General features: G+C 39.6%; 1 protein-coding gene across 1 annotated transcript in view; it reads right to left on the minus strand.

The window, feature by feature from the left end:
• Positions 1-25930, minus strand: part of LOC119910977 (MAP/microtubule affinity-regulating kinase 3-like) — a 58670-nt gene that overhangs the window by 23120 nt on the left and 9620 nt on the right. The window contains 8 exon segments of the mRNA XM_038729849.1: positions 2843-2942; positions 6174-6293; positions 6970-7040; positions 7043-7205; positions 10135-10191; positions 11088-11158; positions 14684-14749; positions 17142-17190. Of these exon segments, the coding sequence (XP_038585777.1) occupies positions 2843-2942; positions 6174-6293; positions 6970-7040; positions 7043-7205; positions 10135-10191; positions 11088-11158; positions 14684-14749; positions 17142-17190 (697 nt within the window).

Here is a 25930-nt window from a genome sequence, read left to right on the forward strand (position 1 = left end):
TTTTTAGGCACATTTTTACAATACCGTGATAATACTGATAACCGTGATAATTTTGGTGACTATAATCGTGAAATGAAATTTTCATACCGTTTCATCATCATCTAACATTTAACATTTATTACTTAACCAGTTGCTGCCTCTGCCTTCGGATGCTTTGGCCTTACTGGGCAACAGTCATAACCTGCATCCAGCAGCAGGACTGTCTACATTCTACAGATTTCTTCCTTATTCCAATATCTTGTAAGGTTTCTGCTTCAAGCAGCCCGAAGTGCTGCTTCAGATTCCTGCTGTTCACAGCTTTTGAGCAAAAACTCAATATGTTTAGTGTTTTTAATATACAGTCAACCTGACAAATGAAGAGGATACAAAAAAAAAAAAACTGACAAATGAAGATGATTCATCCTGTCTGACAGAATTTCCTTGCTGTCAGTGTGGAAAAGCCTCTAAGGCAGCGTTCTGATCACACTGAAACTCTGCCTTGAAAGCCGAACGAATGCCATTATTTTTGGTGAGTTAACAGCTCTCCTTTGCAGACTTTTTACTGACTGACAACTTCTAATTTGGTCGAATTAAATCTTTCCACACCAACATGGAGTAATCCACCCCAGCGGATGTGGCAAATGTAAGTAAACTAATAAAACAACAGACACCGTTATTGATGCCATGATTTTAAAAAACGTCTGTCTTCTATACCTGGAAACTAACACGCGAGTCTGACGACCTGCAGCTCAACATCAAGCTTCATGTAAAACTGGCCACACAGAAACAGAAAGTAGCTCCACCTCTGTAACTAGGCAGAATCTGTGATAACAATCCATCTCACTTTCACCCTCCTGCTCCCCCTCAACACATCTTTCTTCTCCTCAACAGCAGCATCACACACAGAAGAGCTCATATTCAAATACTCTTATGATGAGATTCTGATTAACTTTAGTAATGAAAGAAACCATAGTGTGCATGTTTTATGCTCTTTTCAGACATGGAATACGTATGACCGCTCTCTTCGTCTATCCGTTAAAGGAATGGCTGCTTGCAAAGATATTTTTTTCCATTATATCCAATCCAGCTTCATTCAGCCTTGACAGCACCATTACAGAAAGAGCCACAATGCCCCGTGTGATGTTTGGCAGCTGATGCCTCTCTCCACGCTGTTTTCTGTTTTCTCACAGGCACCATCAGTGATGATTTAAAAACTTATTTTGCCGTTAGTTAATGACCAGTGGGAGCACCAGAGACGCTCGCCACAGCTTCTCATAGTGAATCCTGTAATACATTTTCACATTCACTTCCCCATTTAACATAATTAGGCAGCAAATTCTGCTGACAACAGTGCACCAGCATAGAATGAAAACATCTTTGGACTCTCGTTTGATCCCCATTTGCTAAGTGTTTTGCTGGAAATGTTTGCATATAGAGAGCCAGCGCTGGTGGAATATTATTGTGGTTTTCTCTTTTTTTCCCTGAACCTCAAGGTAAATATATGTTTTACACACAGAGCAGACATTAGAATCTCCTCTAAGGATACAACCAAACCATTATTATTATTACTGATTGATCCGTCACTGATTTACTGGTTCAGTCAGGGGTGTAGGACTGGGGGTATACAGGATACTACAATGAAAAGCTGTGGGTGTAGAGAGGGGTCCATAGAGAATGCCTGTGTACAGGGTCCAGATTTGGTGCTACGCCCCTGGGTATAGTCTAAAAAATATCACATAAAGTAGTAACAAAATTCTATCACAGTTTCCTAGAACTTAAAGTGACGTCTTCATCATACAAGGCTAAGTAAAAAGACAATTCACGTGTGACATGCTGAAAGTACAGAGTGTTGTTTTAAAAAATGACTAAAGACAATTAATCAATAATCAAAACAGCTGCTGATGCACTTTTTGGCGACTAATTGACAACTTGTTTCAGGTCTAATCTCCTCAAATTGGCTCATTCACAATAAAATCAGTTTAATAAACTGCTTTTACTGCTTTTTGTGTATGAGAGGATTTATTTATTTATTACAGTGCTCTTAAGGCAGAACAAGACAAACATTTAATCTCTGTATTTAAACTTATGCTGCTTTTATGCTTTCAAGTCAGATTTGTGTTACAGAAATATTACCAGGTCCGACTTTATAAGTGACTTTTACCTAAAAGTGACTCGGAGGTGTACACACATTTACGTAACAAGGTGCATGTCTCAACAAGGTGTTGTTCACATCCTTCCCGGCTGAAGTGTAAAGCTTTTTGCTGGGTAAGACACCAGATCTACTCAAATATACTAAGGAGGTAGCTTTATGTAAAGTTTTACATGCCTTATTAAGGATTCAGGGATTCCTCCGATAAAGCTTTCTTTTTTCCCCGCACTGACTGGGTGACTGGGAGTTCGCACCAGCACATGTGCATGAACCCCAGCTGCTGTTATGTAAGAGCCCCCCCCCCCCCCCTCCTCCCACAGCTTTCATCCAGGGCACGATGGGGCGGCATCTCTCTCTCTCTCTCTCATTCTGTATTTGCATGCAGCTCGTGTTTATTTATTCATCGTCACGTTTCATCTTTTCTTTTAAGGCTCTTCAGCACTGAAATAATGAGACCGACTGTGTTGTTGTGGAGCTGCGACCTCGCTAACATTTAACTCCGCCCACATTTTCTCACCCTCGGACAAAAACCGTACAGACTGAGTTTTTAAAAAGGAGACTGTGTTTATGCTTGTGTCTGATTACACAACACGGTGCATCAGGCCCAATGGTCATAAAGCTTGATAGAAACGCAAATGATCAAGAAAACTTTCTTTGCCGTTATGTGATTTTATCTGCAACATCAGCGTTCTTTTTTTTTTCTTCTTTTTTTACCTATTCTCCTCTGGTCTGTGATGTCCAGCTCTGGCTCAGTGTAAGGCTTGAGCTCGTCCTCTTCAAATCCTGCATTGATCCATCGATCCTTCATGATTTGCTGCAAAAGCAAAGTGAGACAATTAGAGCCCGACTTGATATTGGACTTTTGAGGCCGATGTTGATATTTTAGAATTACAAAAATACAATGATATATTGGCTGGTATTTTTTAACCAAACACGATAAGAATCCTTTAAATTCCCTTAAAAATTATGGTTAAAGCTGGTATATATATAGATATATAGATATATATAGTTTTCTGGATTAATGAATAGTAATGATGCTGGTAAATACAGACACACACACACACACACACACACACGGATTCCTCAAATTTGATATGTATTGAGCGGGATATTATGAAGAAAAAACAAAAGCTACAGTGTCTAAATGACCTCAATTTTTGTCTCAGTCTAGCTCCAGAGACAGTGAAGCAAGAATGCAACTTCACAGAATAAAGGTGATTCACCTACGACAGGTTTTCATTTATAGTTCATTTGTTGATATCACCACTGCAACACAAGATGGACGTATTGTGTGTGATCAGACAGTTTTGTCCTTATTAAACCCCCCATGTTAAATGTGTTTACACTGTGACACAGAGTAAAGATGGGATGTTCACATTCTAACAGTTACAGCTAGGTAACTTCTACTTTGCCCTGCGGTGTGTGTAAAAAGGAGCACATCACGGACTCTTTCTTCAACATGTTCATAATCTACAGTCTGCACCTGCATCAGAAACTTGAAGGAGAAAAGACAGGAAGCCCAAGGTGAACAAGTTGGAGAAGTTAAGATTTATTAAGCATACAGGCTACATGTGTAGGTTCCAAAACTATGCTGAAAACCCTTAACAGAAAACTATAAATCCCACTTAAGATATCCATAAAAGACCTGCTCCATGTAAACCACCCTTTTCCCCTTCAAACATCCTGATCTACTGAACTATTTTAAAAGCAGATATTATAGAGGAATATCTATTTTAGTGTGTTTGTGTGTTTTCAGGGTCCAGTGAAGTATTTCTTTATTTGTTTTTTATAAGTTCTAAGTTCATTTAAGCACAAAATGCTTAAAGACACAGAAAATTGTGTGCGATATAACCTTAAAGCCAAGGTTAATCATTCTGCCCTTTCACAGAAACGTCCATATTGTTCTGTGTAACATCTCATTTGTTTGTGCCTTTATTTTTAATTTGCAGCTGATCAATTGCTCTCTGGGGTTTTAACAAAGGGCTGTGCCAAACTAATTATCACTGATGATGCTCTGTAACCAGAGCTCGTGCCATAAATCCAGGGCAATCATGTGGCATCTGAGGCCAACACATGTGACCTCTCAGAGTCGAGCCAACAACATCTAGTTTTATTCACTTAAAAAAATCGTAGTGTGAACTAGGCTTTACATTCAGCTGGACAGAAAACAACAAGACGCAATAAAACCAGCTCTCTGATTAAATGGCCCAATTAAAAAATGCAGGCTTTTAAACACGATCCAGTTTACAGCTCACGTGCAAAAAATACTCTTGAAAAGAACTGTTTTATATGTTAATGATATACTGCAGGGTGTCGGGTAAGGCTGCATGATTACAGCAAAAAGATGATCGTTAACACTTTTCTGACAACGCGGATCACCACTCTGATTGATCTGTGGAACAACTCTCTCTCCGTCCTTTCTGCCTCTTACATCAAACACGACTATTTTAATCTCAGCAGAGGCTCAAAGTGAAATGAAATGTCTAAATATTTCTAGTATTATCCGTTTATGGATTGTGGAAAATGAAGTAACGACTTGCAGTTTGGAATGTTTAACTTGTACCTGTCAGGACATTTTGACACACTTTGATAACCTTTGCTAAAAAAGGTCAAAACTTGTATCAGGCCACACGCCAAAATATGTTTGTCTCACAAGTGTTGCAGACTTCTTACTTTCTCCATGCACTTTGGAAGGAGGTGAAGTCAAAAATTCCACCTCTTGCTTTAATGGACTCAGTCAGGACAGCAGTCATATGACTTTTCTGACATCCTGGACTTGGCTCCATTTGGACTAAGGATCCTCGGGCAGAGGTCTGCTGTCTGTTTCAGAGTCTGGAGTGAAAACTAAAGGGGACAGTTTGCAATCGGGGCCCCGAGGCTCTGGAACAGCCTGCCCGAGGAAATCAGGTCGACCAAGTCAGTGAACTCTTAAACTTCTTCTTAAAACATACTTTTATAGGAGAATCTTACCTGAATTTAGTTGATTTTACTTATTTACTTATTTTTCTTTTAACTATATTTGAATTTCTTAAATGTTTTCTTGCTTTTATCGTGTATAATATCTGTTTTGTGTTTTATTGTCTTAGCACTTGTGTTTTGAAACGTGCTCTATAAATAAAGATTATTATAATAATAAGATTTGTCTTGATCTCTGCCGCTAATGAATGTTGATTTTATAACAAACTGTGACACAAGAGTTTACTTTCCTAACAAGGGCTTTGACTGCAGTTCAGTGGGAAATGTTTTACTTTTTGCTCTTTACTTTACATATTTTACATACAAAACATCTTCTGAATATGCGTTGTTTTAGATTTAAAATAACATCCATGCTCACATGTTAATGCATCAATAATAATGATGTGATGATATAATATAAACTCTCAGGAGCCATTTTGCAAAATGGGAACTTTTACATTTGATATCGCAAGTACCTTTAATAAATAATATTTATAAAATAATAAAGTAAAACTGTGTGTGTGGTATTGCTTTTACTGAATGATCTTTTGCAGAGGTTCAGCAGAAACTACATCTTTGTTGAAAGTGAAAAAACATCAACGTTAATTGGCTTTTTTTTGCATCCTGACATGAGGTTCAATCCACACCGGTCTCATGAAGAACTTTAAATGAGATTTATCACTTGAACTCAATGGTTCTCTGTTATATTAAAAATGGCTTAGACTTGACTAAGCTGGTTTTATGTGCCGCCCTTAACGCTGTGAGGAAGCCTCGACTCACAGATGAAGGCAGAGAAGTGAACAAGACAGACAATTTTGGTACAAACACAAGAATGATGATGCATTATTCATGGTTACAACATCAGAAAGGAGGAGGAGAGTGTGTGCCGGGCGCACACGGAAAACAGGACACCGTGGGCGTCAGAGAAGATGACTGGGGGGGTGGGGGTGGGGGTGCAGGAGCTGAGAGGAGGGAAGGGGGGTTTGTTGGAGAGGTGGAGGATAGATGGCATTCTCCGATGGTGCAGACGTGCTGGCGGAGTGTGTTAAGAATTGAGAGGTATATTTACATTTTCTGCGTCCTCCCTCACCTCGAGAGTACCCCGCTTGCCCGGGTTGAGCACCAGGAAACGTTTGAGGAGGTTCTCACAGTCCGTGGACATGTAGAAAGGGATGCGATACTTCCCTCTGAGCACGCGCTCCCGCAGCTCCTGCAGAGGAGAGGACGACAACCAGGAAATTTAGGCAAAACACTTAAACATGCAATGGGGCGAATTACTGTTCCCCTTATGAAATCTTCATATGCTTGTTAAATTCATACTAAAACAAATGTGAGGATCTGATGCAGAAAGCAGGTTCTAATACCTTGTTAATGTTTAATCATATCTAAGATAACCTGGAGAACGAGAGAGCTACAAAAGAGGTCACAATGGCTCTAATGCTTCACAGTTAAATAGTCAATTATAATGAACTTTTAGCCAGATTACCACAACTGTAAGAGGTGGCAAGAGCCTACAGAATGAACTGAAAATTACCCATGTATCTTCTTAGCATTAACATGAGGGTTCGATACAGGAACATCCAATTGTTACTCTATTATTTAGTCATCCCGATTTTTGATTTTCAAAGAATATAATGAAAATACAAACTGGAGGTGTTACCATCACAAAGTAATACTAGCCCTGGTCATGAGCTCAGCACTCTGCATGCATCTCAAAGACTTTGAAAGAAAAATCTAATCTTTTTTGTCGTTATCCAGCAACTGCGTCTTTTGTCTGCATAGAAAGATAAATTGTTGGAGTATGTAAACGTATGGAGTGCTGAGGTTATGGTAAATGGTAACCGTAGCATCGATACGTCTGTGCATCCACACCCACACTATCCTACCTTGAGGTTCTGTCCATCGAAGGGCAGCGAGCCGCTGACCAGCGTGTACAGTATGACCCCCAGACTCCAACGTCCACCTCCGGCCCGTCGTACTTCTTCCCCTGGAAAAGCTCCGGCGCTGCGTATGGCGGAGAGCCGCAGAACGTATCCAGCTTGTTGCCCATGGTGAACTCATTGCTGAAGCCAAAATCTGCGATCTTGATGTTCATGTCTGCGTCCAGGAGCAGGTTCTCAGCCTGAGTACACACAAAGAGGTCAGGGGTTACGATCTTTTTTACTTACAGGGCATCTATCCAGTTAATGCCTTTATCCGATGGACATTCAAAGTGTCTTCCTCAAAGATACTCTTATTATTAATTCAGTTTGTCAAATCAAAGATTAAAAGATAAGCTGGGTTAAGAGTGAATCTGATGAGAGCCATCAGTGACTGAAGGTTTTAATAAAGCTAATTAAGATATTTTGGAAAAAAAAAAAAAATCATATTAAGACAGATTTCTAACAATTAAATAAATTCTAACCATCTCAGCTGAAAAGCAGCTTCCTGAAATACATGATATTTCTCTGCCGTAGTATTCATTTTACACCAATAAGTGAAGCTATTTTTCCACACAAAGGTCAGAGCCTGGCTACATACATTAACAGAAGCTTTAATTGATTATCACTAGGGCGGCAACTAACAATTATTTTCACTGATTAATCTATAATTTTTAATTCATTTATTAAAGTGATGTTTTAATAATTTGGAAAACTGCAGTGCTAGTAGGTAGACTTTGCTTTAAGTTTTTATGCTAAGCTAAGCTAACTGGCAGCAGCTTTACATTTATTGTACAGACAAGAGTGCGGCTCCAATCTTCTCATCCAACTCTTGGCAAGAAAGCGAATAAGAACAGTTCTCAAAATAATTAACTATTCTATTAATTGTTTAGTATATACATTGCCAGAAATTAGTGAAAGAAGCCCATCATTAGTTCCCAGAGCCCAAAGCGAGTCTTTGAATGAGACTCACTTTGGAGTCTTCAAATGATTCATTTCCCCCACGAACTGTTCAAAACCCCAAAATATTCCTTTTAGAATAATAAACACACGAAAGCAGCCAATCTTCGGCTTTGAAAAGCTGAATCTTAAAAAATGTTTTGGCAAATGACTTCAACGGAAAATGTATCAGCAACAGCGTTGATAATTGATTGACTAATTGATTCATAATTTCCATATCCATGGAGTGATCGGTCTGATATAGTCAAACAGTCAACATCTCTGTGAATGAAACGCAGGCGAGGATTTCAACTCAAAACATCTGCTCGGTGCTTACACGTAGCTGTAGGCCAAAGACTAATTAGGAAGCCGAAGCAAAGAGAGCAGAGAAATCTACCGAACCTGCATCCTGAGAGGCTTTCAGCTGCGTGAGGGGGTAAAACAACAACTCATCGCAACATGGCTGACCAACAGCAGAAGAAATATTGAATGACGCTGATAAAGTCATGAAAGTGGCTACAAGCCTGCGGGGGTTGTGCTTCATTTGTTGGTTAATATTTAACTGTGTGTTCCTCATGTACTTCATGACACCTGAGACATATGGACACCTGCCCTCATTAGAGACACACACACACATCCACTACAACATGGAGCAGGGGGAAGACGCTGCGCTCACGTCTCCCTGCTCATGGATCATTCATGAAGTTCTACAGAGGAGACAGTTCAGACACACTGGCTTCTCTCAGCCGAGTGACTCCCACTGACGCCGAGATAAAAACACACATCCAATATTTATACTAGGAGAAGTACGGCGCGTCACGGCTGCAAAATGGAGGCGGGCTATTTACGCTACAATGGGTCATGTGGTGCAGAACATGCGAGCAGTTCAGAGGGCCGCCCACTTGGTGTAATGTTTTAAAAGGTGTTTGTCCAGCTGAGGAGAGAGTCAGAAAATGGCAGAGTAGGGTCTCATCAGCAGCATGTGCTTTGTTTTGTTTAGAGCAGCTGTGTGAATGGGAGTTAAAATGAGTGTGATAAAACACACAGCACTGACGTCAACTCTCGACTCTGACCTTTCTATTCAACATGAGTCAGAGGTAATTAGCCGCTAAAGGTGGAGACACTAATTTAAACTCTGCAGAGGACTGATGATTAACACGAATACTACGACACATAAGTATTAATTTTACTTCCAGAATGCAAATTACCATCTTATTATAGGAAGTTTTCTGCAGCTGGGAATGGGAATTAAAACCTGCAGAAAATCTCTGTCCAAACACACACAGATATCATCTGTGATGTTCAAAGCTAATCAGTTAAGATAATGATTGGCAATTCACAGATATATACCAGCTGGTGTCAATGTTGTCAGCTTAATAACTGAATCTGGAGGTTTAGTTGATATGGGTGAAGGAGAGCGGCTTGGTCACGTGTGAGTTTTAAATTAAACAGAAAATTAAATGCTTTTTGTTTTATACCATCCATCCATTCTGTCACGAAGTAAGAGATTATTTTGTACGACTAAAACAAAATATTAGTTGGTTTTTGGTTTTAAAGAATTACACACGTCAATCCAGCATGGAACCAAAAAAGCCAGGACTGAAATATATAAACTATAAAGGGTTTTTAACAAATACAAGGTAAAACAATAATAGTAAAAGTTAATATAAAAGGAAAAAATACTAACGTCAAACAGACAATGCATGCTCATTGAGAAAAACTGTTTTATAGGTGGATTTAATATTGTTTTTCTATTCTGTTTCTGAGTGAGACACACTTTACTTTCTATTCTTTGGTTTAGGGACATGCACAGGTTCCCTTTGGAACATTAATGTATTTACTTCATGTTATGTTATCCCATGTGGGTTGAACCTTTGCATTGGTATGACAATGAAAACGAAATACATCTTTAACTCTCCATAACTCTATAGTTTGAAAATTGAGGTAATTTGCTGTCCCGTCCCCCATTTATCAACCTTCACCTTGGTTGGCAATTGCCAAAAAAAAAAGACTAAATTCCAGAGAAAACTTTGATGTTGCTGATAATTGCTTCACACTTTGTTCTTTTGAACAACCCCTCATGTGGCTGCATTGCATTCTTGTTGATTAGAGTTACTGGAAGGACAGAAACAGTTGCCTAAGCTTCTTTCTGAGATAATCTGCTACCAACCAGAGTGGCTTCCCTGAACTCACCTTGAGGTCTCTATGAACGATGTGCTTCTGGTGGCAGTACTGCACCGCCGATACAATCTGTTGGAGGAAAAAAAAAACAAGCAGAGCTTAGTTAAATGTCTGGTGTTTCGCTCTCAGACTGCAATAAAGGATGTGGTAGAGGAGGAGGAGGAGGAGGAGATGTGGTTGACACTGACAAGAAAGATGAAAGATAAAGCTGGTTAGGCTGAAGACACCAGGGAGGGTGAGAGAGAACAGGTTTCCTCTGTGCAGAGGTACCATAGCATGCGCTAACGGTACAGAAAGGCTGCGTTATCAATATCAGGGCACACAGGAATTCAACATTTACTTTAAACATGTACATATTTTAGATACTTTTCTAATTTTATTGCATCTTCCGCTCCAAATTAAACTGGGCGAGGTGTTTACCATGGAGGTAAAATGCTCGACCTTTTGCCTTAAAACAATGTTGTGACTGTAAAAAACTAAACATCTGCACCATACAGCTCTGTGCAGGAACCCATTTGTCAGACTGACTAAGATTTGGAAGGTTTAATTAAGCTTTGCTTTATGATTTGAGTACATGTTTTCATACCTCACTGACATGCAGTCGCTTTGCTAACAGTAACTACGTACCTCACAGTAAGCACCTATGGTTTTTTTATAGCAACAGAAATTTGTGATTACTAATTTTGGTGTCTCTAAAAGTTCTAAACCTTCCTTTTAAACACATAATAGTTTAGTGTTTGTCTAGTTTCTAATGGTTAACAACATTCAATGACTTTGGATCACGCGTGACAGTCATTGAGAGGTGAGTGATGGGGAAAGAGGCCGGTTTTGACATTCGTCATCCGTCTTCAGACAACAGAGACGTTGCTGTCCCAGAAGCAGGACAGAGGACAGCGACCTGTCTGAGGCAGAGCCGGGAGCAGAGGTGTGAAACCAGAACACTGCAGGGGGAGAAAGCTGGGTACCTGTCTAAATTTAGCCCTGGCCTCTTTTTCCTTCATTCTTCCATGTGCAACCAGGTAGTCGAAGACCTCTCCTGTACAAGAGAGAAAAAAAGAGAGGGAATTAGAGAACAACAAAAAGCATTAGAGATTGAGGGAGAGACAGAGAGAGCAGTGAATGAGAAATCGGTGAATAAGGAAAAGACAGATGCAAAGAATGCAGAGAGAAACAATAAGTGAGTCACAAGATACAAAAAAGCAGCAGATAAAAATAACTTCACAGTGAACTTTTCTACGCAGCTGGCTTGCACCATCACCCATGTGCATGGTTGGAGGGTGTTTCTTGACCATATTGTGGCAAGCGCGGTGCCGCTTCCTCCACACTGAGCCTCTCCTGGAGGCACAAAGCTGCTGCCGAGCTCGGCTCCAGCAGCAGACCCTTCCCTCGGCCCACACTTCCAGCCAAAACGTGACTTTGCTCGCTCGTGTGCTAATTGAACTCGAGTGGTTGGCGCGTGTGTGTCCTTACCAAGGCAAAAAGAGGAACTAAACAAAACAACAAGCAACAAAACCTGCAACAAAACACCTCCCCCACTTTTCCTGAATCCTCAAAACCCTCCCACTCTCTCAGCATGACCTGCAGAGGTGGTCACAGTGTATGCTTCTGTACTTCAGAGCTCTAGAAAGGCAACAATTCATCGCTGCTCTCTGACTCAACTGCTAAAGACAGAATGTCCCAGTTAACACTTTGCATCAGAGCTAAACGGCACACCACGTGCTGTACATGGGGATTACATTAGGGAGCAAAACTGGAAAGTAGCAAGAAATTAAAAACTAATATGTAAAGGAAAAACAAAGCAAGAATTTAACATTGTTTTAAAAAAAACAAACATCTGGCAGCATGACAAGCCTATGGAAAATACACACAGAGTAATATGACCCCACATTGCTCCTATTTAAATGCAAACAGCCCTGATCTAGGACGCTTTATTACTAACATGATCCTTAATAGATCTTCTCCTTAAACTTGTACATTTCAGCCAAAGATCTGCACCTTAAACTTTGTTCTGGGAAGAAATTTAAAGGACATGGGGTCACTGGATGGTAGGAAATCTTATCTAAAAACTGGGAAAAACATCAGAAGGCTGTTTCTACATTCTACGGTTCTCTTTTTGTCTATGGATATTTGGAGTTATACAATATCTCACAAAAGTGAATACACCCTTCACATTTTTGTAAATATATATCTTTTCATGTCACTAAAGAAATGACACTTTGCTACAATGTAAAGTAGTGAGTGTACAGCTTGTATAACAGTGTAAATTTGCTGTCCCTTAAAAATAACACATCACACAGCCATTAATGTCTAAACTGCTGGCAACAAAAGTGAGTACAGCCCTAAGTGAAAATGTCCAAATTCGGCCCAATTAGCCATTTTCCCTCCCCGGTGTCATGTGACTCGTTAATGTTACAAGGTCTCAGGTGTGAATGGGGAGCAGTTGTGTTAAATTTGGTGTTATCACTCTCACACTCCCTCATACTGCTCACTGGAGGTTCAACATGGCACCTCATGGCAAAGAACTCTGAGGATCTGAAAAAAAGAATGGTCGCTCTACATAAAGATGGCCAAGGCTATAAGAAGATTGCCAAGACCCTGATACTGAGCTGCAGCACGGTGGCCAAGACCATACAGCGTTTCAACAGGACAGAACGGGCCTCGCCATGGTCGACCAAAGAAGTTGAATGAACATGCTCAGCGTCATATCCAGAGGTTGTCTGATGAGATCAAGATAAACTTATTTGGTTCAGATGGTGTCAAGTGTGTGTGAGTACAAAGACAAGTGTGTCTTGCCTACAGTCAAGCATGGTGGTGGGAGTGTCCTGATCTGGGGCTGCATGAGTGCTGCCAGCACTGGGGAGCTACAGTTCATTGAGGGAACCATGAATGCCAACATGTACTGTGACATACTGAAGCAGAGCATGATCCCCTCCCTTTAGAGACTGGGCCGCAGGACAGTATTACAACATGATAAAGACCCTAAACACACCTCCAAGATGACCACTGCCTTGCTAAAGAAGCTGAGGGTAAAGTTGATGGACTGGCCAAGCATGTCTCCAGACCTAAACCCTATGGAGTCACTTTTGAGAGATACTGTACCTTGCTTTTCTTGAGACTGCACCACTTTGATTTGTTTGAACACTGCCACCGTACATTTGTACATTGTGTTTTTTTTGTTGTTAAATACACAAGTGAACTTATCCTGCCTCTGCATTCCCCCGACATGCAATCCACCAAATACTTACGAGATGTTTTAGTCTGGACCAAAGAGAAGAACCAAACCACACACACCCTAAAAAACGTTTAGTCACGTCAAAGGTGGCGACAGGGCTGCAGTATGGCTTCCAGCCACCAGGGGCAGAACTGGGCACTCTGCTACTGAGCAGCACTCCAGTTGGTAAGCAAAGAAGCAGTCCTACATCATGTTGGTGAGAACATTTCCTACCATCTGAGGAGTTTGTATTTGTAATATACTTCTACAAAGTACTACAACAAATTTCATGACTGCATCTGTGATGGAAAAGTTCCACGCAGACGTCAATCTGCTGTGCTGAAGACAGAGCTGCAGGGTCACCTTGAGAATTAGCTTGAATTCCAAGAAAATCAATCCCAAACTAAAAGAAATATTAGATTTACATCATTAAGATCTAATGCAATTGGCCTATGATCAGAGCCCCCATCTAAGCGGTAATGTGATTTGCTCCTCAGCGAGCAGGTTTTCACAATTTGTCGTCTCAGCTCAGCAGCGCCAACATGACCTTTCCAAGGAATCAATGACAACATGTGCCTTTCAGGTCCTGCGTATGTGTGACGCTGCATTAAATGAGAAGTAAAGATTTTTGTGCCTGTTTTCTCTTTTGTAAGTGTTCTCTAGGCTGCAAAGCTATAAATACAGGCAATCTGACACATGCAAGATGATAGTGACGTTGAAATGCCAGTACAAAGAGTCTGTGTGTCTTTCCATATATTAGTCCATCACTGGGAATGTTTGTGTCATTGTCAATAAATGTGTAATTGTTCTTCTTTGTTTGCTGCAACACAGTCTTTCTGTACGTGACATCAACTTATAGTATGCATCAACAGTCTGAGACATCGCTCAATTATTCTGTAAATACCAATCAGATTTACTCGGATTTGTGTTCTTCTACATTTGTCCTTTTTAGGTAGAATTAGAGTCTGCAGACTATTTGCAGCTCCCAATGTGTATAAATTATTAACGCACACATTGCTCACATTTGGTGTTAATAAATCATACTTGGGACTTTGGGATCAGTGTGCCGATTTGTACAGCCTACATCTGTACCGCAACACTGCATACAGTTTCATCTACAATACATGTAAAGTCTTTGTTCAAATCAAAGTGCAAACACAATCAATAGTTTCACGTGTACACCAGTGTGAGGAAGGCAGGTTCCTTTTCAGGTTGAGGTTAACGCTTAAAATGCATTTTCATTCAACTAAAGGAGGTAGCATTTCTCAGTCTGACAGGTTAGACATGTTGGAGGTACTTGGGTTTTCATTTTGCAGCAACAAAATGTTAACAATTGTATTTCTGTCTCACCTCCACTGGCATACTCCATCACCAGGTAGAGCGTCCTCTCCGTCTCAATCACTTCAAAAAGCTTGACTAAAAGTGGAGGAGAAGAAAAGAAAGAGAGAGAGAGTACAATAAATTATAAATTCAATTACGTCTAAAGACGGCGGGGGGGGGGGGATTCAGACAGACAGTAATAAATTCATGGACACAAACGCCAAAAATATTTCCCAACAGACACTTGAAGAGAGTAAAGGGGAAGAGTGAAGTCACGTGGATCTCTGCGTGTGTCGTGACGATGTAAGCGCAGCATCGAGCCGGGTTTCGCAGCACTCAATATTTACTGTACTGCCCAAAAGCTGTGGTGTTGTTTTATTTTTTACCGCAGCATGTTCAGCTCGAAGATATAAGAGACTGGGTGATGAGCCGCTGAGGGCTGCACTGCTAAATATAGACAAGGTGGGATGGAAGACAACGAAAGAGAGAGAGAGAGTGTGTGTTTGTGTGTGCGCGCACGGGGCTGGTGAACGCTTACCACCACCCTGGTAATTATAATCACTTTTCTGCAGAGGTAGTCATGGGGCGAGGGGAAAGGAAATTAAAAGTAATTAGCGGGGAATCCCGTCTCTAAAACCAAACACACCATGGCAGGCTTGTGTGCTGCGTGCGTTTTATGACACGTGCATGTGTTTGTGATTGTGTGTTCGGTGTGCGTATACTGTACAAGTTTATGAGGGGGAAAAAAATAATAATAATACGCAACTATTTGGACAATTGATTAATCATTGGTCACTTTTTAGGCAAACAAGCCAAATATTCGCTGCTTCTAGAGTCTGGAATATGAGGATTTGCTGCTTTTGTTTGAGTTACAACAAAAATCAACCTCTCTCACAGCATCTTCTATTATTTATATTCAAAGATTATTTTTTATTACACATTTTGCAGTGAAGCTGAGACAAAAAACAGGAATCGTTGTGGCTACATTATTTTTCATCTTGTATGAACCACATAGGAGTTCTTGCTATATCATATCTATCTATCTCTATCTATATCTAAAAATGCTATATAAATAAAGCTGTATTATTATTATAATATTCTTACTAGTGACCATAATATTCTTGCTGCTCTTTTTGTAGTCTTAAGTGATATTAATTAACTTAATATCTTCTCAGTATGTTTCTGTACCAAACATTTAATGAAGACATTGAGAAACTGATCAGCAGATTAACTAATAATGAAAATAATAGCTGCACCCTCATCAAGATCACAACGCCACTTCTCATCTCTTTGCAACTATCCAGTTCATGTGTTAGCTTTCAACAGCTGGGGTTTTCATGACACTGGCTTCTTGTTGCTGCAGTGGTTTGGTGTTAGTTGGCATTTCCTCTTGCAGCTCGCTGTGTGATGCCAAAGTTTCTACTGCTCCAGGCAGCGTGCTCTTACTGATCAAAACCGCTTCCTTTTTTAAAATTCCAAAACAAAGTTGAAAGAATGACCCTCCAGTTCTAGTCTCGTCAGTCACGTACAGTTGTCCACAGAGGACAGTTGCTATTAAGTCTCAGGCTAATGAGACAATCAATTGTCCCAGATGATTTGTCAAACATAATTTCAAATATTACATCCATGTAATAACATCTAAACAGCCTTTTTGGCGTAAGCCATGGTGTCTGACCTTTTCTCATATTTTAGATTGCTGCCATTTTTATAGAAACGTTTATTTTCCAGGATTGCTTGATTTAAAAAGAGCACTCTATCTATTCAGTAATCTCCTGTGATGTCTATGTGAACCAAAACAAAATAAAAAGGAACTAAAAAGCTCAACAAATAGTACTTTTAACTCCGATACAAGCTGATGAAATAGTGGCTCGCAGCATGTTGCCGTTTCATATGACTGTCCCGCAACACAAAGGTCAACGGTTAGATCCCCCCACGTCAAATGTCTTTGACCAGACACCAATATGCAAATGATTTAGGAACTCAAACAGTCAAAACTCCTCTTTTAGCACAACAATAGTTTAAAAGGTCTCAATTTACATGTTTGGAAACTAGGGGAAACAACTAATCGATGTAGTCAACTAAATTTGTTGCCAGCTGCTCAGATCAGGACGTGATTTCAGTGGAACTTTCTTTTGCTGCAGCAGAAACGTTCATTAAAAGATCCATTTTTGAAAGCAGTATTTATTTTATTGTCGTGACTGTTAATTAGCACATGCCTAAAACAACCTCAAGTTTAATTTAAAAGCTGGAAGCTAAATAAGACGCATTGTGTAATTTTGCAATTCATAATCCGAATAGTTTTTCGTTTAGATTACAGATTTATAGATTATTCGTTTCAATAATCGATAGATTTATCGACTAAAATAGTTGTTAGTTGGAGCCATATTGGAAACATAAATTTATGCTAAATCACCAACATATAAGTCTTAATATTAAAGTCTCAAAGCAGATGCTGTTTGTGCCAACATTGTGTGTAAGACCCACTTACCTATATTGGGATGATTCAAGATCTTCATTATTCTAACTTCTCTGAAGAGCTGTAATAAAAGATAGAAAAGAAATGTTAGTACACCCACCCTGTCACTTTTCTTCCTGAATAAAATATACAACCAAACTAAGGAAAAGCTGGGGAATACATCATTAAAACAATTAAATATACCTCAGTCTTTCTTTAACAAGTATTTTCAGTAACATTAATTCAACAGCAGTATGCATTATGTTTCTGATAGTTACTTATCCACATTCCACGTCTGAAAGCATAATTAATAATTCATTTTACATAGATTTTCAGATTAATGCCCACAGATTACATTCTCTTATAAATTTGTGTCTGATATTTTTGTCCTGATCACATTCGTGATGATGTGGAAACACTATAAAATCAGCCTCCCCCCATCAACACTGCAGTTCTTATTCTTGGGCAGTTCATAACACGAGATCATGGGTTCAGAAACCCAAACACTGGTCTTTGTGTTGTGCCAACATCAACACATTTGTCATGAAAAAGTGATCATTTTGTGACCGCTGGCAGGATCACAGCATCTGTTTTCAGATCCCCTTCTCAACACCCCGTTGAGCCGGGTCGATAAGGGGATCTGAATGAAGCTAAACATGCACCCTTAACGAAGACACGGTCAGCAAACACTCTCTTCCCCATCTGCATTCAGAGCGAGCACACGAGCAGATTTGTAACAGCCTAAAGTGCTTTTTAGTCCTCCGCTGTACGAGGCATAAAAAAGAACTGAGTGCTATTTATTATTGATCCACCGTTAACTACACCTCACTCTATTCCCCTTCCATAAAAATATAAAAAGGGCATCAATCTTTCATGAGGCGGGAGTAGCCACAGTTTGGCTTACTGGCAAACAAACTGCAAGACTGTGCCGCAAGAAAGCACACACAGACACTCAAATACTTTCCACCACATGCACAAACACAGCAGGAAATGTCAAACCACTGTACTTACTAAATCCCAGGTTTAATGTACCAGAGCTTAAAAAGCTGCCTTTAATGTTGATCATTATGTTTGAAGGAAAAAAAAATAAAAAAATAAAAAATATCCCACAGTTTCATTAATAAATGATATACAGCAAAGACGATCAAGCGAACAAACATTTTATTCAGTTTAGGGTTTGGCAATATCTATCAAATGGCATCTGAAGATGTCTACAGCGGACGATGATATCAGGGTTTTAAAAGGTGCTATAGCCCACGTTTTTCTGTGGCACGTCATCCTGGAGCAGATGGAAGGCAAATACGGCCACCAGAGGAGGATGCGCAAAGCAACACTGCTTCACACAAGACACCGACGGGACCACGAGGCCACCCGAGCACCACAAAAACAAAAAGCTGGTAGCAGAGACGCCGGCGGCAGCAGCAACATGTCCCGCACAAGTATTAGAAGAGGTCATTCATGATCACCTAGTCAGAAAAAGTCTGGCCAGGTAATTCGCCTTAGCTAGAACCGATACAAGTACAATCGGCAAAAATCACGACCAATGATTTACAAAGGCAGGTGCAAAAGGGGGGGGGGGGGGGGGGGTTAAATCACAATGCCCAACATTGCGATGTCTGTCAGCCATTAGTGATTGGCAATAATAAGTAGTTAAAATAATTAAAGTAATTAAAAAGTAATTAAAAAGTCAATTAATAATCATTTGAAACAAAGAAAATAAAGCAAAAATTTAAATCTTTTAAAGCTCTAACCACAAATGCTTGAAAATGTTTACTTGCTTGCAGAACTATTAAAAAACTGTCAAATTATATTTCTGCTCTGAATTGACCAATCAAATTTCAGCTGCACTACATAAGACCTTTATTTTTGACAGATCATACAGCTGAAACATCTTGTTGAGTAAATCTTTGTTTATTTCTACCCAACTGTTCTGAATAATATATTACAAATAAATGTATTTTTTAAATTTTGCGGCCAAGTAACAATCACTTCTTTTAAGTCTATTAAATTTATTTTGTTTGAAAAAACACAAAAATATACATTAGCTATTAAAAATTCACAATAAACCTGATTGACTGGGGCTATGACTTTGTTTACAAAACAATTTACTATTCAAGTAAAAAGGGAGATTAATGATATGATGCTTTGGCCTCCAAATGTTTTTTTCCCCCGCGTTGATCGACTAATCACTCTATTGATGAATTGTTTCAGCAGCACTATGCAGGACTTTAGCTTTATTTTTGATGATTTCTCATTAATCTTGTTGAAATGACTGAATCTTTGCTTATTTTGTGCATTTTTGCTTTTGTATCTCTAGAGCTTAAATCTGTTTTCTTGGGGTGGGGAAGTGAATTAAACGAAGGCAGTACAGCGAGCGGGGAGTCTGAGCAACAGACAACAACAACAAGAAAGGTTTCACTGGCAGATTCAAACCCGCGGTGCCTCAAAACCGCATGTCCACCGGGACGCCCTGATAAAGCCTTCTGTCCTGAACCCTGGGCTGCTGGTGTCTGTCTGAGAGGCAAACAGATGGTGACAAACAGCGGGTGATGTTTTCACATTCAGTACGAGGCTGCACGCCGAGGTGCTGCAACACACGCGGTTACAAGATGCTGTAAAAATGTGGATATATACATGTTGTTGCATGTCGCTCTCATGTTTAATATGAGCCCTCTGCCCTGTGAACCACGTCAACATAACACAAACTCATGAATTAGCTGGGTTGGCTCGGCTATTGAAATAAATTTATTTTACAGAAATCACACAAAGCTGGAGCGTCCTGCCACAGAATCGCCACTTAGTAAACTGACAAAACAAACAAACAAAAAACAGGTTGAGCTGGTGTGGAGAGTCTTTTCAGGTACTGGTGAGACGATCAAATGTGATCCAGGAAGTCAAGTTATAGAGGGTCTATAACACGGCAAAACACTATAAACACTGGAGTATAATATTAAGAGGATCAACCTCAAAGTAAACAAATTTATAGCCTTCATGTTACAAAGTAATCTACCAGGAATGTGCGCTCGCCTTGCTGGCTGAGTCAAAAGTTGAGCCAAGTTCAACTCTTTTGCAGGACCCCCCACACTGGGGCCCCCAATGAGGTGGTTTTATTGAAATGAATGAGTGTTTTCCACGCGGGGCTAAATACATGTAAATGCTCTGTATTGGTATAGCGCCTTTCTACTCTTCCATTTATACATTGAGCCTACGTGCTCCAACAGAAACTAATATTCACAAAAATTCATACACCAATTTGGGAATTCGGGGTCCAGTGTCTTGCCCAAAGACACTTCGACATGGAGCCCGGCAGAGCTGGGGATTGAACCACTGGTCGTCTGATTAGTGGGCAACCAGCTCTAACTCCAGAGCCACAGCCGTTAGACAGTGCAAGAGTAAGCCAGGGCTCTTTTGTTGCCCGTCATCCATTCTCTTTCATTTCCTGTGACCTCTCTTCTGTCCACTATCAAAATAAAAGGCAACAATGCCCACAAAGATATTTGAAAAGCATCCGGAGTTAAATGCAAGTTCAAACCTATTTTCTGGAGACTATTAAAAGCTTTCTGGGAAACGTAGTAATTTCAAAAAATAGAAGAATATATTGCTTCTGATGTTAAAATTAACAACAAAACAATAATTTATTCTCAAAAGTAAGGATGTGCTTGCTTTCCTTTGTGTCCCATCACTGGATATTGACATCTTTATGGCTTTCTTCACAGGTGATCTGATTAAATAAGCAATGTGAAGACTTTAAAAGGCGATAAGAACTTGTGATAAACATTTCTTACTTAATTATCAAATATGAAAATAAACTTTAGCTGCAGCCCCAGTCAGATCATCGAGATTCACGAGATGAATACTTTTGATGATTCTTCCTAGTTTCCACTAATGGGGATTTCATCTCTGCATTTTTCTGTCTCTGAATAGAAAACAGCTCAAACACCAAAATAAAACAGCTGTAAAGACAAAAAAAACAAAAAAGGACTTCTAAATAGTAATTTAAACACCAGGATCGCGCAGTGAATGCCGGCTGTGGACGGTACAGAGATAATAAATCTAATTTAATTCCCAGTTCTGAGACAACTGAAGGGTTAATTATGAACTCTTGTCAGCGGGGCCTTCAGGATGGAGTCGACCGGTTTGGAAGCCATGTTAACAAACTCAGCCAGGACGAGTCTGGCTGCTGACAATGAGGAAGAGGAGGAGAAGAGCTCTGAAGTGAGCCTGCGGTCTCCTCGCTGTCATTACACTCTGCCCATCACTATACAGGAAATACTCTCCTGAGCAGAGGTCGGGTCAGGCTTTCTCATTGTCCGTCTTTTGACAGACAAGGTTGTAAAAATGACGTCATAATCTATTACCAACCTGTCACGGATTAGCACTTCTTTTTCTATTAAGATATTTATTTTGTTGAGAAAAAGGGGCTGAAATTTTACTTAATTCTACTCATGCATTTTTGTTGAAAAAAGATTTTATCATAATAGTTTTGAATGTTTCTTCTTTCACAAAAACTTCTGCAGCTGTAGACGATCTGCTTCCTGTTTACATCAGAATGCGCATGCCCAGTGTACGTGAAACGGCCACTAGATGTGCGTTTTCACTCATTTTAATATAGAACGATTTGGCGAAGAAAATCTAATTGCAGTTTTCTGACAGATATTTTGATTACGATTGGATTTTTGTTTGCTAAAGTTCAATATTCACAGCCAGTTTATTTGACGTGATCAAGCAGCACAGAGCTGATGAACCAGGCAGGAAGTCAGACACAGAACAGCACAGTCGATTTTCAAAATAAAACACCCTTTGCAGACTCCCAATCTTACATATATACACACACACACACACACACACACACAGTTAAAAGTTAGGAGTTGACCAATAATCTGTCAGGCCGATTATCAGCGCCGATATTTTCCAATAATCTGCACCGTCCATTTTAAAAACAGATAACCGATATAATTAATTAATAAAAAATGCCTTTGGCTCTGAGGCAGCGCGTCTCTCAGTCTGTACTCATCACTCTAGTGACTTTGCTGCTGTAAACTTTACTTTTGTTTCTGCTCTGAAAACAGTTCTAATAAAACATAAAATTTTATTACTGTTCTGAATTTCTTCTTTTTTAAATAACATAGTAAAAGGCAATTATTTGGTAATGAAAAACCAATAAGAGTATAGATAAAGACCAGAACAAATAAATAGTCAATCAATAAATGTATAAATAAAATAGTAACAATATAGGAATAAATACAATATAAATGGCAGCAGGTAAAAGACAAAGTTTATGATTATTTATCAATCCTAGTTAACACGTCCATCTCTGGGATGGATCTTTAATTCATTTAATTTACTATTTATAAAGATTAAACATGACAGTAAACTTTAATCTTGTTATTTTCAACAAAGTTTTGTGTTGGAGTTTGTGTTACTCAACTTTGACAGACGCTTAACCTACATTTTAATCGCCGTCTTCATGATTAGCTAATTGCGTTCTTTCAAAATCGCATTTTGATTTGAAAGCGATTAATCGTTCAGCCCTCACAAAGATAAACTCTGATACGCAGCTAAAATGCTGGATGTGGATGTAAATTGTTTTCGTTTCCACACTACATTTTTCAACAAAAATGTAGTGTGGATGTAACCTTAATCTGTCAAACATTACAGACGACCTTAAGATTTAAAAAAACAAAGCAAAATTGAACCTTCAGTCAACGTGATCCTTGCTCCTGAGGTGTCACAAAGTACAGAGGAATAAATCTGAGCTGGTTTTCTGAGTGACAGTGGAAACACAGCTGGAAGGAGGAACTTTATCTTTACTGATTACTAGAATCAGTGGCTCTGAACAAATGTGTTTACGGTAGTTAGGTTGTCAGTGTGAGACACGCATACTGATACTTTTTAAAAACAAAACCCGTCTGCACTGTCCTAAACAACACATACAAGCCTTTTGGCACCTGGGTTGGCTGAAAAACAGTATATGGGAATACTTAAGCAGGTATTCTATGCAGCAAACAGAATTAGTGGAAAAACAGGAGAGCGCCCGATGATTCACCACACAATACAACCATTAAGGTCGAGGACGTAAACCTGCTGGTGATCATACCACCGCGATGATGCACAGCGGTCCCGATTACGCAATCTGTCTTGTGATCAATACCAAGCACCTTCAGACAAATGACACACAGTTTGAGGGTGAAATCACACCTTCACTTAGTGGCAAGCCTTCCTTTACTGCATGTTCCTGTTTAAGTTAACGCTGCCTCAATTACAACTGATCTGAGGCTTGTAAACAAAATCCCCCGGGCTCGCCATGAGATCATTTACTGCATGTTTTTTGGTTTACTTTCATCCCACCAGGTCAGAGACTTTGAGGTGAGTCACAACCAAATCAGATTACAGCCCCTTCGCAACATCAGCCTCGAACGATGGCTGTCGGTGCTGTTCTTGCTGCAAATGACCCACAGCGTTTATTTGAGTTAGGAGAAAAACCATCCAGACTAGTTTACCCTGAGTACATTTTGTTAACCTCAGCTTTCTAAACAAGAGAGAGATTCTCAGTGCAGTTTATTTGGTCCCTCTAAAGCTTGAATGTTATTGTTCCCATCTGGACAAACAAATCAACCTGAGGGAATAAACTCTCTGGCTTAAATTAGCTGCTCCAGTCTCACCAACTTTAGGACATTTTACAGAAAACTGGTTTCTCTCTGCCTTTTGAAGTTATGAGGCCACAACTGATGAGATGCCTTCAGGCAGAATGACAGACTTTTGCCTTAATAAAAAAAGGAGCCACGTCTATTTGTTACCCCTCGTCACTCGCTGTAGTTCAGGTGCAGTTTTACGAGATTGTTTCTTATGTCGTTTCATTTGAATACTTTTCCAAGCCCAGAAAAGCAGAGATTAGCAAAAAGCCCAAAGAATATGAATAATAGACTCGAAGGGACACTTGATAGATTACTTAATAAATTTGGACATAATTTCAAAGTGTTTGATAACAGTGCCAATACAATACTTTCCATATTTTAGTGCTGTCACAATATTGGAATTTCTAACTTCTAACTTCACTTCTTAACAATACGTTAAAAAATATCGATTTTTGATACCATTTTCGATACCACTGTGAATTTAATTACTTACTTATCTAATCAACTCATCTTAGAAATTAAGTAAAGTTAATAGTAGTGTGTGTTCAGCAGAACAGCATCAGTTAATTTACTTCTGACTTTAGTCAAGTATTTTCCTCTCAGCTGAAACTCTGCTGTCTGAGATTCCTCAGAAGCTGCAGAACTGCATTCTCTACTCATTCAACTTCCACTATAAATTTCCGGCTAAACTGAGGCTTTTTGAAGACCCTTTTCTCTCTCGCCTGCCATTCACCAGTCCTGTGCAGAGTTTCTGCCGCGCTGCCGACAACTGCATGCACGTCGCGGTTCCTCGCAGGTTTATTTCAAGTAGCCACCTATTTAAAAACAGATATAATAATCTTTGTGTGGTTCATCAACGGTGATAAATTATCCAAACGTCTCGCGAGGTGCAGACAACTCGGCACACCGGTGAATCAATCAATTATCTTTGGGTTGTGGAAAAACTAGACATGTGAGACTTCATCTTGAGACAATTTTCACTATTTTCTGACATTTTATAGAACAAACAACTAACTGATTGATTGAGAAATTAATGGACGGATTAATTGACAATGAAAATAATTGTTCGTTACAGAAATATTTTTGATGCACTGTGGCGTTCCTCCTAAAAATGACGTCTGCTTTAATAACAGCTCCACAACCACTTAATGAAAAGCAAAACCTCCACACAGGGAGCAGAGGTTGTCCCAGACTCTGACGATCCAACGGGACATTGTTTACATTTAATCAAGACTTCCAGGTGTCACACTCCCTCCCCTGACCTTTGACCTGGACGACAACAAGACCCTCAGCAGGTTGAATCAGGACAGAGAGCAGAGAACAAGAGTTCGAGCCAAGAGCAGCTTGCCAGGAGCCAGTGACAGATGTGAACGTCGACTCAGCTCCTCACAACTATTAAGAACAGAGGCCGAAAATAAACATTTAGGCTTCAGAGACGATATCCCCCGCTATGAGCCTCTCGCCAATTCTTCCAGTTACATAATAGGTCAGGACACAGCGGTGCCGGCTGTGATGCAGGTTGGCGGTTACAGCATCACCAGCTCCGAGGAAAGAGGGAAAATAAACACGAGATCCAATCTCTGGAAACTCATCTGAACCTCAACACAACATATGATACCATAAATTTTAATGGATATATGTTTCTTAATGCCAACAAATCATATTGTTATAGTAAATCTCTACTTCCCCAATCTGTCAATCAAGTAGAGGTGCATCTCAAAAAATTATAATATCGTGGAAAAGTTTATTTTCTTCTGTTATTTAATTAAAAAAAGCGGAAACTTTCATATATTTTTGTTTTTAAATCTAGATGATTACGGCTTACAGCTCATGGAAATCAAAACTCCAGTATCTCAAAATATATTACAATTTTGTAAAAGAATTTATAATACAGAAAAGTCAACATGAGAAGAGCTCCAATCAGCTAATTAACTCAAAACACCTGCAAAGGTTTCCTCAGCCTTGAATCTCTCAGTCTGGTTCAGGTGCTGACAAGGAATTCACATTTCTGAGATGCACCTGTTCACAGTGTCATTTCTAAAGCTCGGTAATTTCCTAAACCAGCACTGTAGTTTTTAGCAAATGTTACTTAAATGGGAGTAACTAGACAAGCATTTTTCGGGGACTAGTTTCAACAAATTAATATACATTTGGTGCTCTAGTGAGTCTTTACGGAAACGATGTGGT

This window comes from Micropterus salmoides, unplaced genomic scaffold (assembly GCF_014851395.1).
Source record: "Micropterus salmoides isolate LMB-PRFRI ecotype aquatic unplaced genomic scaffold, ASM1485139v1 Ms_hic_scaffold_19, whole genome shotgun sequence".
NCBI classification, from domain to species: Eukaryota; Metazoa; Chordata; class Actinopteri; order Centrarchiformes; family Centrarchidae; genus Micropterus; species Micropterus salmoides.